Raw genomic sequence first — 19,544 nt, 5'->3', positions numbered from 1 at the left:
TTCAAATGTCGATACTAGCAACATTTTATTAATAGCAATCACTTTTAATCTTTACGCCTGTCCTTTAACAGTAAAATGATCATGAAACTGCATATTGATGATCCTCATTCCCTTGGGACAAAACGGACTCAATATATTTTATTATTAAGTTACTGAATTCTTGTTTCTGAACATCAGTAATAATTTGTTAATTCTCAATTACTGTCTGCAAAATTGATTATTCACAATACTTCATTCCTGGATAAGCATGAGACCCCAGAGCGATTTATTACCATAACTGCCTCATTGCCCAATACGAGACAGCTGTGAGGTTTGAAAAATTCTCCCCTCCTTTCTTTCCTAGGGTCAAGGCATTTTACCTCTCTGTTGTGAATAAAAAAAGCTAAAAGTCAGGAATATTGATTGTAAAACTGCACTGACAACCCACAGGAGTAACTATGTAGGTTTTAGTGAAAATGATGTCTGAATCCGATTAAAAGCCTATGTTAACTGTTCTCATCACTGTGTTATATCCTCTGCTTCCATTTTACAATAAAAACCAAGATGATTTCAGTTGTAAAACAGTTTGTAAAGTGACTGTATTTTCTAAAGCAGTGATTTGCTTCTTCTAAATTTTTATTTAAACCTGTACACATCCCCCTTACCAATAAAGCATTACGCACACAGTGCTTTCTAAGGTATATATAACAGGTACAGAAATTCTAGTACATTTCTTGTCACTATTAGCTTCAATTTTTCCTAAAAAGACCAGAAAATGGGAAAAATGATGGGAGTCCAATTTTTCAGTTTTAAGTACATATGTAATATTAAAAACACATGGGTACTTCATCTCTTCACTAAAACTCCTTTCATTTCCAAGATCAAGTGAGCAACTGAGGCTAATCCAGTCATAACATGAATGAGGTATTATGAAACTGGGCAGCCTACCTCTGTAGCTTTTTTTTATAGTCATGAAGCAGAAACACAATCATATGACTATGGGGTTTACTATGGATTAATGCATGGTACGAACAAATTAAGAACTTCATAATCCTGTGACAAGCAAAGAAGAGTCTGAGGGGAAGTGGAAAGGAGGCAGACAAGTGTTCAGTCAAGCTGAGAAAATGCTAACATTTCACAGTATTAAGTTTAGAACCAGTTGCACTCCCTTTCTTGAAGTAAGTTACACTTAGCTCTAGAAAAATTATTTATGATTTGGCATTCCTACAATACTTTCTATGGCAGGCTTTATGAAAAGACTATTATTAAAATGAAAACAAAATTAAAATGAATAAATTTTGCTTTATTCTCTGCTATATAGGACTTACAGCAGAGATTTCTATGTCTTATCCCCAAGTTCACGTAACCAGCTAACAGACTACATTTACTATCCTTCCTTGCTGACAGGTGTGACCATGTAACTATGTTCCAGCCAATGAGACGTAAGTAGAATTGAAATGTTGAGTGGGGCTTCCAGGAAGTCTTTTAAAAGGGGAGGAATGCATTCTTTTTGCCTCTTTTTCCTTTCTGCAGCCTGAAAAGCTGATGAAATGCATGAATCTTTAGCAGCTATCTGGCCAAGAGGTAGAAGCTAGTGGCTGAGGGATGCTGGAACAGAAAGAGAGGAACTGGGCTCCTATTGACATCCTGAGGTCACTGTATCAACCCTGGACTACACTGGCCTTCTTTTACATAAGAGAAAAATAATCTTATTTAAGTCACTGCAATTTTGATTCTTTTGGGTATATGCAGCAGAACCTAACCCTATTCTAAATCCTAATTCTATCTGACATTAACTATCAGATCATACTTTTATTGGGGAATGAAACTTAACAAAATAGGATGGTAATTTAAAGTTCTAATTAGTAATAATTATGAAGTTTTCTCATACAAACTACGTAATGAAACTTGCAAAAGCTTTCATTGTAGACTGACAACAAATGCTCAATAAATACCAATGTTGAAGAAAGTGATAAAATTTTAAAGGTTTTCTACAATAAATTAGTGTTTCCCAAAATAATATAATTTTGGACAAGTTAGCAACAAGATATTTATAAAAATATGACACTAAATTTGGTGAACAAAGTTAAAGAAATGGAATCCTTATTTTCTAAAAGGTATCACTCTTTGGAAGACAATATGGGGAACACACACAGTAACATACAAATCTACACATAATTATGTAAACACTGCTTTGACACACAACAGCAAGTATTTTTATTGTGTTAAAATGTTTATGAATGCATTTTCTGGCAATAAAATTGCAATAATAAAGACACCATACTTGGTAAGATACAATAATGGGAAGAAAAGATATTGACATGATTTTATGTGTCAAATTAGCTTTAGTTTCTTATGAAACTTTAGTTTCATGCTATTTAGACTGTCTGAACACTGGCAGGGGAAGAAAAGCATTTTACTTATGAAAACATTGGAGGAGGCAGTCCATTTTATGTGGGAATAATGGCTTTTTAACAGAGCTCAATTAAGAGACATCAGGACTCCTGCCTCAAAAGCCATTAGCAAATTTATCTGGCAGATGTTATGCTACATCATGAAACAATCTAAACTGCTTAGTATGCCAATTTGGCTAAGATACTTGCCATATAAGCTGCTTTCAGGAGCCAGCAATAAGTATCATAAATACTTAAAGATAAAAAGTCGAAGGATACTGGCATTCAGAGGAGAGGACACTGTTAACTCATATTGCCAAAAAATTTAAACACACTTGCATTTTGCTTTGGAGTCAAATTTCTTTTCCATTTCCATTTCTATTTAACCTTTAGTTTCTCAAATAGCCCTGGCAGTAGAGGGCCTGACTGATGGTCTTCCCTAACATTGTCAAACTATTAATTCAAAACTGAAGTCAATCTCCACTTCCTTTCCCCCTAAAGCAAGGTGCCTTATAATATGTAATAATATAAGCTCACCTGAATGAGTGAATAGGATAGAGGTTTAATTCATTCTTTTTATAGACAGGGAAATAAATCTAGCCATCTGTCTCAGTATCTTTTTTTTTGCCAGGAATAACAAAATAATAAAAACTCCTATTAGGAAAAGATCTACAAGTCTGGGCTTTAAACAGTGTGGAAATCAAGAGGAAAGCTAAAAATAACCATGCATTGTACCTGTCCTATTTTGTTCAAATTCTCACAATTTTAAATAGAGAACAGTAATGTTCACTTAAATGTTAACTGTTGTTGTAACTTCCTTCTTGAAGCAAAATACTTTCACATTTATTCTCATCTTTAACACATCTTGTGTTAAGTTTCTAAAATCACCCCAAATCATAAAACTAAGCTAAGAGGGAGGGCCCAACATTAACTAGTCAATTCCTCTTATTTTATAAAATACTGACTTTAAACATCCCTGAGACTATAATTTTATTCTGATTTTTATCTGCCTTCCTGTCTTCATAAGGACAGAGAGAATCACTTGCCATTACCAAAAGGTTTGCTTTTAGTAAATTCCTGCCAGAGAAAAGCTCTCAAAGTGCAGTCCATAGAAGACTATCTACATCAGGACCACTGAGGCTTGCAAAATGCATATTCCTGGGCCCCGCTCAAGACCTATGACACTGATTATCTCCACTGTGAGGCTCAGGAGCCTGCATGCTCATGACAAGCACCATTGCCTTAAAACGAAATTTAAATTCCTCGAGCTGAAAAGTTGTTCCACTTTGTCTCCTTTTCAGAGTAACTGGAAAACACTGAGTCTCTAAACTGTGCATCTTTGAGATTATAAAGCTATCTTTCTGTCTCTCTTCATTAGTAAACTAACTGAAGTTCTTCAATGTTCCTTCTTTCCTCTGTCTCTCTCTCACTTCTTTGACATCTATGTACTATTTCTTCCCAAACTTCTCCAACCTCTCAATGACTAGCAAAACAGTGAATGCAAACCAACCAGCAGTGACTATTTAAGATGATTAGTTCATGGAATCTCTGGTTTACTCTGTGTTCATGTATGGATCCCTGTTATGTGGTAACTTTTTAAAAAAAATGACACATCTGGGCATGTTTTATTTTCTGTGGATTAATTCTCTGTACTTCTGTTTCACACACTGTATTCTGGGACTCCTCCCAACTCTTCCCACTGACATTCCATCTCCAAATTAACTAGGTAATGCTAAACATCAATTTTTCTTTCCACAAGCAGCCATCCAAATTTGTGGCAGGTATGAATTCCATGAATATGCTTCCCTTGCCCTACATTCAGAGCACTGTTAGAGACCCAAATCCCAAGGCGAGGCTGAGAGCACCACATTCTCCCGGAAACAATTACTCATTCACAGACACAGGAAGCATGTGAGGGTGTCCCAGTCAGTCACACATTCTCACAAGGTGATGCTCTGGCCCTCCTCTACATTGCTCATGCCAGCTCACAGTCAGCACTTCCTACCTGCCCAGCCAGTGTAAACAGTGCTATCCCGGGGGTCTGCCGACTTTAGGCCCCTCTCCATTTGCTGAAGCAGCTCTCGAATCTTATTGTTCAAGCGTTGTGAGAACTCAGGAGTCAGCTGTAGATATTAAAGGGAAAACAAGTATCAAAAAATATGGACCGCTCAACTTCCTGGACTACAGGCTATCAACATAGGAGGGTACTTCATTTCCACTTAGGCCACTTCTACTGCCTGGGAGAACTGGAAAATTATTTTATTCTTAATAACCACAGATTAATAAAACTTAAAAAGTGCTATGACGTTTTCCTACTCAAGGCAGGAAATATTTTGTAACTAAATGTCTTACATCAAATTTATAATTAAATACTAAAGTAGACTGCTGATGAAAAACTGGCATGCAGTAATTTCCAATTAATAGGGAGCATCTGTTATTTAAGCCAATATTTCTTATTATAATAAAAGTCATCTTAATAAATTAAGCACAAGTCAGAAGATGTTTGCTGTTTTCCAGCTATTCAGGCGGCAGCAATGTTAATTCCCTAAGGAAACACTCTGGTTGCTTTTGTTATTTAAAAAATGAAGATAAACATTTATAAAAATCCATTTGTAAAAAATGGATAGACAATTTTTAAAAACTGTAAAAGTAGCATAAGAAAGTCAAAATAAATTCATGGACATCAGGAGGCTCAGGCAGAGTGGCGAGAACATCAGACCTAGCATCACAAAACCCATGCCCAGCACAGTGCCTAGCAGAGGAGGGGCTTCATAAATACTGCCCAATGAATGAGGCTGGCTACATCTTTATCCACCATTAGCTGAGTGATCGCGCTCTACTCATAACTTCTTTATGCTTCAATTACCTTTATAAAGTCAGGATAGTAATACCTGCCCCACCAATGTCAAAAGATACTCTGAGGATCAAATGAGATTGTGTGCCTAAGGTCTCTCACATTCAGGGATGTAACTGTTGATATTTTTATAATTTTAAGCAGTGCAAGGGTCTATAACAAGTAATAATTTGGGTATGGATTAAAAAGCACACGAAAGCTGGGGCTGTGGGGTAGTGATATCCATACGAAGGCCCACAGATGCTGGGCAAACTGTGAGGTCCACAAAACCACTGTTATTCATCCTAAAGGCAACTGAAAAATATTTTGCAAGTTCTGTATACACTGAATCATCAAGTGTCTTAAAAGGTCACTTTACTGTATCCCTCCACAATTTTAGAAACCTGCTGTGATTCCCAGACTTGGGTTTTACAGAGCAGTAAAATTTCAAAACAATGTTGGGGAATACTACATGGGCACAAACATTTCACTTCACCATGTAAGGATTATAAAAACAAACCTAACTGCTACCTGTTAACATCATAATCTCATTTTTTAAAAAGGGCATATTAACACTGGAACAAGAAAGAAGGCAGTTTCAGAATTATTATAAAAATATATTAAATTTTACTTCTGAAGAGCATCTCTGAGAAGGCAAATCAGACTATCAACCATATCTGGATAATTTTTCTGAAGTACCATGATCCCTTATTTCACACTCTGAAGAAGAAACCACATCGTTTGATGGACATGCTCCCATTATTCAACGATTTCTGCCAAGAGGTTAAGATTTCAATAAGTCTTGAAAATACATTTAATAAGGTAAAATATACTTCAATATTAATATAAAAGGTCTATAAATCTCAACTAGACAGAGGAGTACATCTATATGAGAACATGTCATCTTCCGTTCATAGATCATGGATAATTTATCATCTTGCCTGGCCTTACTTTGAGACCAAAAATGAGAACACCTCAGTCTCAGGAAGGGAAGTTACTTTCTATTTGTCACATAACTGCATTTAATAAAGGTGACCTGCCAGAGAATATTGATTGCTTGTAGCAGACCACAAAATTATTCAAACTCTAGCAATAATTTGCAGTCTCCAAAAGCCCTTTTTTTTCTGATAGATGCCAGAAAACAGACCAATTCCTTGTTGAAATGTCTGTTTTAACAAATTAAGGAGGACAGATCTCCAGAGTCTGAATCTTGATGTTCAACATTAAACAATTTTAGAACTGGTATGCTAGTTTCTTTCTGGAATCTGTCCAAAATCATGTGTTAGGTGATAAATTATTTTTTTGGGTCAGAGTTCAAATGTGTGAATATATTTTTTTCTCTCTTAAAATGGTTAAATTTATAAAAGCATTTAATTTATAAACAGCCTGAATAGTGAGATATATTTTATTGAAGGCTTCTGTCATTAGAATAAATCCTCAAGCGTTCTCTTTGCCAAGTCTGCATGAAACAGCAGGTCTTCCTCCAACAAGACAGGACAAAAAATCAGGATCTGCAGAGGTAGACAGAACACAGGTCCAAATGGCCAAAAGGAAGCCATTTGACGTCAAGATCATTAAAAGAAGCTTTGCTTGTGTAGTTCAATTTTGGTCTTTAAAAAAAAAAAAATCAGGGGTGCCTGCGTGGCTCAGTCGGTTAAGCCACTTTCAGCTCCGGTCATGATCTCCTGGTTGTGGATTGAGCCCCGAGTCGGGCTCTGCGCTCAGTGTGGAGTCTGCTTCAGATTCTCCCTCCCTCTCTCTCTCTCTCTCAAATAAATAAATAAATAAATAAAATCTTAAAAAAATCAGATTGACTCTAGATTCCTGTATATTTTGGTACCCTTCTATTCTGTAACTCTTCTCCAGCTCTTTCATTCCTCCTACTTGTATTACTGATGTTAAATTAATCCATCGTCACAAATGTTTCCAGGGAAGAACCAAAAGAGCCACATAAAGTTAACTTGGCAGATACGAAATCTCTAAGGCCATTATATCTCATGTGAAGTGCTTTTCGTATGGTAAGCTTAGAAGAAATAAACTGGTAGAATTAAAAAAAAAATACGTGCGCACTTTAAAGAGATCACTCTTCCAACCTAACACACTCATAATTTCTCAGCTAGGCATTCTTAAAAAGAATTGTATTCCCTCTTAATTACGGTCACTCAAAGAGGCATGAGAAAATTATGTTCCAACAGGCCTGTGGGGTACCTTAAATCCAGCTTCTCTTTTGCTCTGTGGCTTATAAGTAACAATAAGTTACTATCACCCCGCCGTTCCCCCCCCCCACCCCCAGGTGTGGGGATGTCCTGCAAAGAGTGGCAAAAGTAGGAAGAATTTCAGGCCTATGTCCCTAATTTTTCTCAGCACTTTGTTTGAAGATGTCTTTACCACACATCCCCGTTTACTCTCATCGTGGACCCTGCCCCTGTTTGCATGCAAATATAAAGCAATAACACGGCACATGTGACATACCACCAGGACTCCTCCCCTCCCTTTAATTTTTTTTTTTTAAGATTTTATTTTATTTATTTGACAGAGAGACAGCCAGAGAGGGAACACAAGCGGGAGTGGGAGAGGGAGAAGCAGGCTTCCTGCGGAGCAGGGAGCCCGATGCGGGGCTTGACCCCAGGACCCTGGGATCCTGACCTGAGCCGAAAGCAGATGCTTAACAACCGAGCCACCCAGGCGCCCCTCCTCCCCTCTCTTTAAAAAGCAAAGCAAAATTGATTAAAAAAAATGCCAAATCACATATAAAAACGACATATTCGCCAATTTTTATAATTTAAATTATTAATGACTGAGGCTATTTCGATTATGAATATTAATAACAATGACTTCTTACAGAAGTAGAACTCAAACTATTTTGACATGTATTTTATATATTTATCTTGAGATTACGTATATTTTTAAAGGGAGATACTCATCCCTTTCCTTCAGGCAAAAACTGAGCTCCTTTCTCAACACTAGGGGCTGGAGGTAGGGATGCAGGCAGACGTATCCCAAACTCACCCTCCCGGCAGAATCAAAGTAGCCTTCGGCCAGGGATTTGTTAAAATCGGCATAAGGATTCGGGAAGGCCCTTTGAGCCATGACGCCGGAAGCGAGCCTGCAGAAGAGGGGAAAAAAAGAAGCTAGGTTGAGACAGGGGCCCCGGCCCTGTTGCGAGGGCAGCGGCCAGAGCCCGCGCAACACCCCCCTTCCAGCTCCTGGGTCACTGCGCAGTCTTGGTGGTCTGAGCGGACCCAGGGCCCACGGCCGCACGGCTGCTAGGCCGCGGCACCTCCGCGAAAAGGCTGCCAGGGCCCAGCGCCCACCGCGATGAAGGGACCCCGTTTTGCACCCTTCGTCCCCGCTCCTACGATTTGAAGCTGCAGCGGGTTCAGGGTCCTGAAGCCCGGCCAGACCTCGGCCTCTCAGCCTGCAGCCTCGGACACCAACAGCTGCGATGCTTTCACTGCCCACTTCCTGCCGGCCGGAAGGACCAATCAGAACCTTCGGCACTCTGGAGGCCCGCCCCCTTCTCATTTACAGTTTGTTAAAGAGACAGGAGGGCGATTTCTAAAGCATCTCGCCTGGTGGTTTCATTCCCGGTTAGCTGGAGTGGGGACGGAGCTTAGAGTAACGTGCAAATGTGCCAGGTATTTCCTGCCTTTCTTCTCTTTTCACTTTTAACTTTTTTATTTAAAAAAAATAATTCAAGTCCAGATGAGTCATAAGAATTAGGAATTTATCTGGAGAAGAAAAAAGACTGCTTTGAGGCCTGAACATATTCATATTTCTACTGCTCAGACTGAATAAAATGGGGAGGATAATGTCTCTACAGAGACCTTCCAGACTTTTTCTTTTGTTTCTTAAAAAAACTAAAAGAAGGAAAATAAACAAAACACTACTGCCACCATTAGCAGCATCAAGAACAAAAAACAGGGTATATGGAAGAAATGGATAATGGGTCCTTTGGAGATAACTTATGATAATTTAACCTCCAAGGCACTAAAGAAGAGATGTGAATGCCCAAGGGACAACCTACCAAATGGCAATTGAAACTTCAAGGAAAATGCACAAAATCACAAATCACAGCTCTTAAGAGTTTTGATCTGCTCATTAGTCTAAATGGGACTGTAATACAGTATACTTAAGTCCTTTAAAAAAAATAAGACCAACAGAGCAGGATATCCACAACATTGAAATTCAGTGTCTAATAGTCTCCATTATCTGAAAATCAATCCTTTCATTTAGACTTAAATCCCACCTGGGACACATTAGTCCCATTCTGTTGCTCAGAGGATTCCGGAATTCAATTAAAAAGTCATAGTCACTCTCTCTGCTCTTTCCCTTCCTCTTGTTTCAGTGAAGGAGTTGAGCATTAAACATCCAGTTGGTGAAGCTCAATCCCTACTTCACCCCCACCTTGGCCCAAAATTGTCCCTTTGTGGCTGCCATCTCAAAGCCTGCTTCTGATCCCCTCCTGCCCAGTTTGTTGTTTTAACTGTTGTCTTCTAAGATATTAGTTAGCTCCTTCACCCAATTCATGAAGATTTAGTAGAGGCCCTCAGTGACTTTCAAATCGGTACCTTTCCTATTTTAATAGATGGGTGTGTGGTAGAGCAACTCATAAGAAAGAAGAGGAAAAGGGGCGAGAGGCATTTTATCAATTAATTGTCTTTAATTATTAATGGCTTACTATCAGTTTATCTCGTTCACAGTCTTTATGAGCAATTAAAATCAGTGTGGTATTTTACTAGAGGGAGAGTGGCAGCCTAAGACAGTAGACTGTGCTTGAGCAGAAATAAAAGAAGAGTGGGAAGGGAAAGATGGAAGGAGAGTAATGGACGAGTAAGATGGGAAGGAGGAAAGGAGCATCTTGGTCAGCTTGAAGGGCAGCCTCCCAAAAACCAAAGAAGTAAATAGAAAATGTAGTGAGATAGTGTAGGGGTTCTCAATCTCAGCCCTGTTGATATTTGGAAAGGGATGCTTCTTTGTTGTGGGACCCTGTCCCGTTCATTGCAGTATGTTTAGCAGCATCCCTGGCCCCTGCCCACCCAGGAGCAAGTAGCACCCGCTCCCCAAGTGGTGACAACCAAAAATGTTTGCAGACATTGCCAAATACCCGATATCCCTGTGAGGGGTGGGACAACAAATTGCCTGTGGCTTGTGAACACTGAGATAGTGTAATCAAAAATGTTTAATAAGATTAAGCAACTGTCTAATTAATTCCAGTGTCCTCATTGAAGATTTGCCTTGCTAGAATAATGCACTGAAAGAAATTCAGGAGGAGCTTGGGGAGGGAAGTTTTGTTGTATGTGTGTCTGTGTTTAAATTGCAGGTGCAGAAATGAGCTAATTATACTCCTTGGTTTTTAGTAATAACATTATCAGTGCATGCAAGACCCTATTCTATTTTAATTTTTCTCTTAATTCCCAGTTCCCACCCATTCTTCTCCTCCAGAAGACAATCACCACAATATGTTTAGTTTGTATATCTTTTGGAAAATATATCATGGGTTTTGTGGGTATGTACTTTTAATAAGTGGGATAGTGCTACAAATACCCCACCACTTGTGATTTATATCTCTCTGTGTCGCTCCACGTACCATTGGTTGTTTTAGATAATGTATTACATTTTCATAGTATGTCTCCACCGCATTTTACTTATCCTTTCCCCTAGGGAAGGGCATTGTTTCTAACTTCCACATCGCAAATAATACAGTCAGGTATATCCAGGCACATGTTCTCAGAGGGATCTGGATGTGAGTATTCCTGAGCTAAATACCGCAGTCCGCCCTCATCCACGGTTTTGTTTTCTGCACTTTCAGTTCCCCGTGGTTTGCCTTGCTCTGGAAACAGATGATCTTTCTTGTGGCGAATCGTCAGAGGGTCAATAGTGGCCTAACACTACCTCACGATGCCTACGTCATACTCCTCGCCTCATCTCAGCACGTTGGCATTTTGTCATCTCACTCATAAGAAGAAGAGGAGGGGTGAGTACAGTAAAGCACAATACAGTACAGTACGATGTTTTGTCAGAGAGAAACCACATTCACATAACTTTTATTATATTTTTATAATTTCTCTATCTTTACTTGTTGTTGTTAATCTTTTACTGTGCTTAAGTTATAAATTAAACTTTATCATAGGTATGTATGCCTGGGGGGAAAAAACATAGTATATGTAGGATTCGGTGCTATCTGTGGTTTCAGGCATCCACCAGGGATCTTGGAACCTATCTTCCACAGATAATGGGGGACTACTATACCCAGAAGTAGATTGCTGAATCAAAGGACATCTTATACTTGGTTTCCCTAGTCCCTTTCGAATGCTTTCCAGAACTATTCGACTAGGTTATATTCCCTCCAATAGTATCTAATAGTTTCTGTCATTCCCATGTTCTTTCCAACACTAGTTATTATCTAGTGTTGTAGTTTTTGCAATTCTAACGGACAATGTGGAAATATCATTGATGCTTAAGCTTTCAGTATTTTTGTTGCTAAGGATGTTGAGCTTTGCTTCATACTTATTAGACCTCTGCTCATTCTCTGAGATTTACCTGTTCATATCCTTTGCCAATTTTTCTATTGGGTATTGTATTATTTTCTTGTTGATTTGCAGGAGTTGTTTTTGTTTTTTTGTGGGGGTGGGTAGGTTATTGTAGATACTAATATTTTTTGGCTTTAGATGTTGCAGAATCTCCTCTGGTCAGCTAGCTTTTTCAAGGGTATCCTTCACTGTACTATAATTCTTCATTTTAATGCAGTTAAACCCATCCAAGTTCGACATTGTGATTCGAGGATTTAGCTTCCTGTCCAGAAAGCCTTTATCCACTCCTAGGCTGCGAAGATGGCTTTCTGCATTTTATTTTATTATCTTTTTACTTTTTACATTTATGTCTTTAGCCTATCTGGAGTTCACTTTTGAATATAGCATGAGGCATGGATCCATACTTATTTTGGAGAGGGTATAGAATTGTTTTGAAAGTTCAGATATCATCCAAATATGAACAAGTTCTCTCTTTGTTAGCCAGAAGAACCCATCAATTTGAATTAGTAGAAATCATGCAGAACGCATTTCTTTTGTTTGTTTTGTTTCATTTTGTTAGAGAAGCAACCCAAAGAATTTCTCCGTAGTTCTGGCTAAAAAGAAAAATGCCTGACCTTGACATACGTGTGTTAGTTTTCTAGGGCTGTCATAACAAAGGACCACCAGATTGGGTAGCTTAACTGACAGAAGTTTATTGCCTCACAGTTCTGGAGGTTGGATATCCAAGGTAAAGGTGCTGGCGGGGTTGATTTCTTCTGAAGCCTCTCTCTTTAGCTTGCACATGGCTGTCTTCTCCCTGTGTCTTCACATGGTCTCTGTGTGTCTGTTTCCTAATCTCTTCTTAGAAGGACACCAGTCATAATGGATAAGTACCCACTCTAATGACCTCATATCACTTAATTACATCGTTAAAGAAACTCTGTCTCCAAGTATGGCCACATGCTGAGGTACCAGCAGTTAGGACTTCAACATATGAATTTGGGGCGGGGGGAGGGGCACAATTCAGCCCATATGAGTACTATTTTCATCTGTGGCTATGGTGGCTGAACACATTTGTGGTTAATATAGTTTTGATTGTTGATTTTTCAGGGCCCATTCCATTCCATAAATTCCAAATAATTTTTTTGGAAAAAATATAATAGTGTTCCTTTTCTTAAGTACCTTGTGTAAACTCTCAGGAAATAATCATTGTATTATTGCCTTTGAAACAGAATACTTCTAGAACTCTGGTAAGGTCTACGATAAACTGAGAAAATGGATATGGTCTGAGGGCTCTTCAGTTCTATTCTAAGACCTTAGTTTCAGAATATTATAATGTGTACTAGTTAGGGTGGAAGCTAAGTTACAAAGAAGCTCGAAAGCATAATCAGTGAAATAAATACATTTATTTTTCTCTTCATTTCATCCTACTGTTTTTTCCTCCCTCCTAACACAAGTGTGTTATCCTTGTCTGTAAGATCCATACTGGTCATGGCATAGCTGTATTCCAGCTTGTGGGAAGGTCAGGAAAACACAGGCGTGCATGTGCCTTTGGCCCCAGACCAGGGAGTGGAAAGCACCACTTCCACATTATGCCCCTGATGAGGATTCAGTCACATTGCCACCTCTAGCTGTCCAGAAGCCTGCAAAATAAAGTCTTCTGCTGAGCTGCTGAGTGGCCTGCCACAATGAAAGAAGGAGGACTAATTTGGGGGGCCAGTTAGTGGCTCCGATGGATAATGGCCGTTCTAGTAACTGCTACTATGTGTCTGCCATCCAAGGGGCAACATGGTTACCGTTTCTGTGGTGTTCCCTTTGCCATGGGGATCTTCTAGCAACCAAGCCTTCTCCCTTTCCTCCCACAATTTCCCTAGAGCATTCTTGGCAACTAGGTCATTGACCTTTGGTAGAAGGTAGATCAGAAGGCTCCATAGTCTCTCTTTTCTTCCTAGAAAATTCTCCCCCTTCACAAAACAAAACACACACACAAAATTAGGCAAATGGCTGTTACTTTTTTCACTTTTCTCCTAAGTATTGCATCTGTGGTGGAGAGTACACTATTTCCTTTCCAGCCCAAAGAAGCATAAAGCAAGAGTTATCTAAACCTGAGTTGCAAATCACCATGCTGTTGGCTTAACATCCAGCCGGGACCTTTTAATACTGAAGCAATTTTCTATTTCATTCATAGCGGAGAATTCATGGATTGACAGGAGCTATTGCCAGAGAGGGAAACAAGAACATAAACACACATATACCATACACACGACCGTACACTTTTAATTTCCCAGAGATAGTATTTCCTATGGTGCTGGCAGCATTTTGTCCCTCCCTTGTTAGGACTGTTATTAGTGTGCTGACAGATTCTTTTCTTTAAATGTACCTGCTGGGTGAGAGCCGCGATCATGTGAAACACAGGTGTGCTGGGCTTTTCTTAGGAGATTAAAGACTGTGAGTACAGAAAGTTGGTAAAAAATGTACAAACATTTAAACTGTCTTTTCCTCTCTGCATTTAATATTTGAGAGGGGATCTTGATCAACCGTGTTAGCCCATGTCTTTACAAGCAAAATGAAAAGAGGCTCTCCCCTTTATTGTTGAAAATATGTATCTAGGGGCGCCTGGGTGGCTCAGTTGGTTAAGCGACTGCCTTCGGCTCAGGTCATGATCCTGGAGTCCCTGGATCGAGTCCCGCATCGGGCTCCCTGCTCGGCAGGGAGTCTGCTTCTCCCTCTGACCCTCCTCCCTCTCATGCTCTCTGTCTCTCATTCTCTCTGTCTCAAATAAATAAATAAAATCTTAAAAAAAAAAAAAGAAAATATGTATCTACGTTGCGTTGTTAAAATTATGCAGTTGTTAAAATTCTCTATATGCTTAAAATGCATAATGAAGGTAGAAATGGAAAGTATCCCTTACAAGAGTAGCCTTCTTGCAGCAGTGAATTATTAATCAGGAGAACTACATTTTCTTCCATCCCCAGTCAACCGTATAAAACTCACCTATGGAATGGAGATGATGTATTGCCAAAGCCCCATAAAATATCGTCCCATTTTGAGGTATTTTTTGGGCATATCTGGCAGTCCTATTTCCTGGTGGGGAAAGTCACCAACGGAGAGACACTGTGGCCCAGATGGTCTCTCTTTGAAGCTTCAAAACTGCCTTACAGCAGGTAGTTTTCAGTTATTTAAAAGAGAAACTTCAAAATTTTCTGACTTGCCTGGTAGCCACGTTTATTGTACTTCTTTTTTCCTTCCTATTTGCCACGAGAGGCAAGAGTTCAAACGTGAGTAACTATGGGAGAAGTTCAGTTTATAGTAAGAGGTGGGAGAAGCTGTTCTTAGATCTGGAAGGAAACTTCAAGAATTCAGCCACTGCCACGTAGGATCATCTGGAACTGATCACATTACAGGTCAGCCAGCGACTCTTGTGCAGACGAAAGGGGCCACAAGATCAAGGGCTGTAGTTGCAGAGAGGAGCTGGCTCCTTTGTCATTGTTCCAACCCTTGGGCTGAGCTTCACAGCTGGGGGCCAGGGCTGCTCTCAGGGTAGGCTGAGAGAGCAAGGATCAAATTCTCAGGCTGAATTTTCTGTCCCCTGAGGGACAGGACTTGGAGTCCAAGGAGCTATACAAAACTTTTTGCCCGGGTGACTTCAAGTTCTAGAGCAGGAATTCTGATATATTGTGTCACCTTGGGAGCTTATTAAAAATACAGATTTTCAGACTTCACTGCCACAGATTTTGAGTCAGGAGATTTGGGTTGAATCTGCATTTTTTAAGAAATAACTTCTCCATATGATGTCTTTCTGACTAAAGTTTGAAAAATAACTGGTGAGACAGAGAGAGGGAGAGAGAGAGAGAGAGAGAATCTTGAATATAAAAATTATGGTGTTAAATGGTAACAAGTAAATTCTGTGAATTATCATAACCTCCAGTTTATATTTGACACATCATAACCCCTAATGTATTTCCTGGGCTACAAAAACTAAAACAAAAGAAAAAAAGAAGGAAGGAAAAAGAAATGTCTGTTTACTCTGACCTATCACAATCTCTACTTATGGGTAGCTATTTCACCTGAGATACTTCCAGAAAAGGAGCATTCCTACTTCCTTTGCCAGTCAATTAGGGTTTTTAATATCCTTATACTTCTAGGAGTTCTTTCTTAGATCAAACCTAAATCTCTTTCAACCAGAAGTTTAAACATTTTTTGAGCAAGGTGGAGGACAACTAGTCAGGACAAGTCTTACAAGTTTTAAAACTTTGATTTTCTTCAGGCAGAATAATTCCACTTTACACCTTTCTCATCATGGGGCCTAGCTCAAAGCTCAAAGCCTCGACCGACCATCATGCCAGGGGCCAGGCAGAGTAGTACTGAGGGTTGCCTTTTCATCTTCTTAACAGTGTCTTTGAAGGGCATCCAATGACTGGTCATTTTGAGGACTAGAAGTGCCCAGTCTTCTTGCTTCAATCTGGGATCACTCTGAAGGGGCATCTTAGATCCAGAGCTGCCAGGGGTTAGGCGGGGTCCTCTGTCGCAACTGCGTTGTGATCAGCTCCTCCAACTGCTCAGTCTGCCCCTTCTCCTTCACCACCCTCATTCCAGAGGGTGCTCTGCAATCATCTCCTACACGCAGCCTCTCTCTCAGGGTCAGTTTCAAGGAACCAAGCTTAAAGCAGGACTTATGGCTGGCTTTGCTTGCTTTAAATCCTTACTCTCTAAAGGAATCCTACCCTATACAAACACACACACAGAGAAAGCACATTTTGTGTAATTGTAAGTAGTTACTTACAATTTCTGGAAACGAAGTCTAATTCACGTATATTCTTAACCTTCTACCGTCTCATTTCCTTAAAGAATCTATACATTGCTTTCTCAGAAGGATCTCCTGAGCAACATGCCACTCTGCTTGCCTGTCATGTGACTCTAGCTGCAGAGCCCCCCCACCCTCCCACCCTTCCTGGCTAGCTTATGGTCACCTCTTTCTTGCCCTCTGCCCTTAGCCATTTAGATATTCAACAGGAGGATTTGCACTCTGCTGCCTTACAAGTAGCTGGTACAAATGATAGGTGGATCCTGTTATATAACAGATTCAATTTGAGTCACCTGAGTTTTGTGGCAGCTCCATGATTTATACTTGGGAGTGGTTCAGGCAGCTGTCTCATGGTGTGGAACACAAAATGGGATTGTCTCAACCTGCATTTGCAAAACACTTCACATAAGCCAGAAGAGGCATCAGTTGCACGTATTAAGTTATGAGGTATGAGGAGGTTGATGGGAATTACCCTGTGTTCCTCCAAGCCACCTCTTGGCATTGGCATTCTTTGAATGACTTGCTGTCTTTGTGTTTAAGATCATCTTAGGTGTTGTTTAGTACATTGTGATGCCCCCCCTGCCCCCTTTAAAGCTAAGTCTGATTTCTCTTTTTCCGTTTTCTTTCCTCCACAGTTTGTCTTTCTTCATTCAAGAGTTTGGATAGTAAATTTACCTTTACACATGTTTGTGCTCCCAGCTATATGTATCAATTTGTAAAAAGCCAAATGGAGAACAGTTTAGCATCAGTGAAATGTCAGGAAAATGCCCAGAAGGCAGCAACGCAGTACTGGAGTTTCACATTTTGAGAATGGAATTAGGCCACTAAATCAGTTTTCCTGCCTGTGTCAGGGACCGTAGGGATATGTCCTAGTTCTTTTAAAAAAAAGGGCATCTGAACCTCACTCAGTATAACTCACAGGTCTTTGCTGGGGACCTGTGGGAAACCTTTGGACATGAAACTAATTGAATCTGCATTGAAATGGCCTTCTCCTTTCTTTATTAAATATCTGATTTGCTCTACAACCTTTTTCTTTGGCTTGCTTGCATTATTCTTTTTTAGCTGCATAAATTGGCTATTCTCCAAGGTTGAAAGAGAAGAAAGAAAAAGAAAAGAAAAGATCAGGACTGAATTATACTGTTTGTTAGATCACGAGTATAACTTTCCCCTTCGTGTTAGAGGAAAGGACACACCTCCTCTGATTTAGTGGGGAGATGAGCCAGTTGTCAGTATGAAGTATTATTATAATGTTTCCAGTGCCATAGTTAGAGCAAAAGCATCCTTTCTATTTGAAAAGTGAGGAAGGATGGCCACATATATCTGGGCTCATCATTATCATTCAGATCCATACCATGAAAACTCTGTCTCTGATTGCAGGCTGAATTTGCTCATGACCACATTTCTTTTTCCAGGGCTCGACAGATTGTGGTTTTCTAACCATCTCCTTATTAGCATGCTGCCCGTTCTCCCCATCTACTCCTGCTGCACCTGCTGTGGTAGTGAATTGTTTTGTGTATATAGGTACCATTGCCTTGAGAGATTAAGGGTGCACTGTGAGCAGAACTAAACCAATGGATTTATCAGTGTACGAATTCCACCCAGTTTTTGAACAATAACTGAAGCATTCTCTCTTGGGAAGGTAATGTTTCTCTTTGGGAATTCTGGGTTAAAAACTTGGGTTTACAACTGCACCTATATCCCCTTTCCCACTCCCTTATCACTTTTACTTTTTTATTTATAATTGCATCTCATAGCCAGAAAAATGGTAGAAAGGTTTATTTTTATATCTGTAGAAAAAAGAGTAAAATTCTTTTCTTCCCAAGTAAGGTTACTGAGATTTTTCTAGCAAATCTAAGAGATTAGTGGACTGCAGATTCATATTTTTCATGTATACTTTTGCACACATCTGGGAAATTAAAGTTGCAATAGATTATTAAGGATTATTGCAATTTGTTCATTGGAGAGTTTAGTAAGAAAATTACTTATTATTTTAACATTTGGAAAATTATTTGGTCTACACTGCAAATTTATAGATGATGGGAAAGCTTATCTCTAAAGCCTGGAACAGGGCAAACAGCCTTGAAGAAGGAAACCTTTAGTTTGATTACCTTTAAGTCTGAAGAATATATATTCCAGGGTTAAAAAGGAAAGGGGTTTCCCCTTTTCTCTCCCAGCACCTAGGGACAGTTTGACTTGAGGAGTGAGGTGTTTAACTCCTGCTGACTTTGTTTTGAATTTTTGGCTAGAGAGCTTTTTATTTTATTTTATTTTTATTTATTTATTTTTAGATTTTATTTTATTATGTTATATTAATCACCATACATTACATCATTAGTTTTTGATGTAGTGTTCCATGATTCATTGTTTGCGTATAACACACAGTGCTCCATTCAATACATGCCCTCCTTAATACCCATCACTGGGCTAACCCATCCCACCACCCTCCTGCCCTCTAAAACCCTCAGTTTGTTTCTCAGAGTCCACAGTCTCTCATGGTTCCTCTCCCCCTCCGATTCTCCCCCTTCATTTTCCCCTTCCTACTATCTTCTTTTTTTTGTTTTGTTTTTTTAACATATAATGTATTATTTGATTCAGAGGTACAGGTCTGTGATTCATCAGTCTTACACAATTCACAGCGCTCACCATAGCACATACCCTCCCCAATGTCTATCACCCAGCCACCCCATCCCTCCCACCTCCCACCACTTCAGCAACCCTCAGTTTGTTTCCTGAGATTAAGAATTCCTCATATCAGTGAGATCATATGATACATGTCTTACATGTCTTTCTCTGATTGACTTATTTCTCTTAGCATAATACCCTCTAGTTCCAACCACATCATTGCAAATGGCAAGATTTCATTTTTTTCTGATGGCCGCATAATATTCCATTGTATATATATGCCACATCTGTTGATGGGCATCTTGGCTCTTTCCATAGTTTGGCTATTGTGGACATTGCTGCTATAAACATTGGGGTGCATTTGCCCCTTCGGATCACTACATTTGTATCTTTGGGATAAA

The 19,544-nt window shown here is 39.5% G+C and overlaps 2 protein-coding genes across 4 annotated transcripts in view; one reads left to right on the top strand and one right to left on the bottom strand.

Moving 5' to 3' along the window:
- Positions 1 to 8,665, bottom strand: part of LANCL1 (LanC like 1) — a 38,568-nt gene extending 29,903 nt beyond the window's left edge. Inside the window, exons 1-3 of one of the 3 annotated variants that reach the window (XM_035007227.1) lie at positions 8,546 to 8,665; positions 8,215 to 8,311; positions 4,378 to 4,495 (exon numbers count right to left, since the gene is read on the bottom strand). In XM_035007227.1, the coding sequence (XP_034863118.1) occupies positions 4,378 to 4,495; positions 8,215 to 8,295 (199 nt within the window). In that variant the 5' untranslated portion in view covers positions 8,296 to 8,311; positions 8,546 to 8,665. The remainder of the gene's footprint in view (positions 1 to 4,377; positions 4,496 to 8,214; positions 8,312 to 8,545) is intronic. The other 2 variants (XM_035007225.1, XM_035007228.1) reach the window with 2 other exon arrangements.
- Positions 1 to 19,544, top strand: part of CPS1 (carbamoyl-phosphate synthase 1) — a 357,074-nt gene that overhangs the window by 159,245 nt on the left and 178,285 nt on the right. Inside the window, exon 6 of the mRNA XM_035007224.1 lies at positions 11,018 to 11,182. The gene's annotated coding sequence lies outside the window, so the exon portion shown is untranslated. The remainder of the gene's footprint in view (positions 1 to 11,017; positions 11,183 to 19,544) is intronic.

This window comes from Mirounga leonina, unplaced genomic scaffold (assembly GCF_011800145.1).
Source record: "Mirounga leonina isolate KUSES-001 unplaced genomic scaffold, KU_Mleo_1.0 Mir_151, whole genome shotgun sequence".
NCBI classification, from domain to species: Eukaryota; Metazoa; Chordata; class Mammalia; order Carnivora; family Phocidae; genus Mirounga; species Mirounga leonina.
The sequence above is the reverse complement of the archived record's forward strand: the minus strand, read 5'-3'. Positions and strand labels throughout refer to the sequence as shown.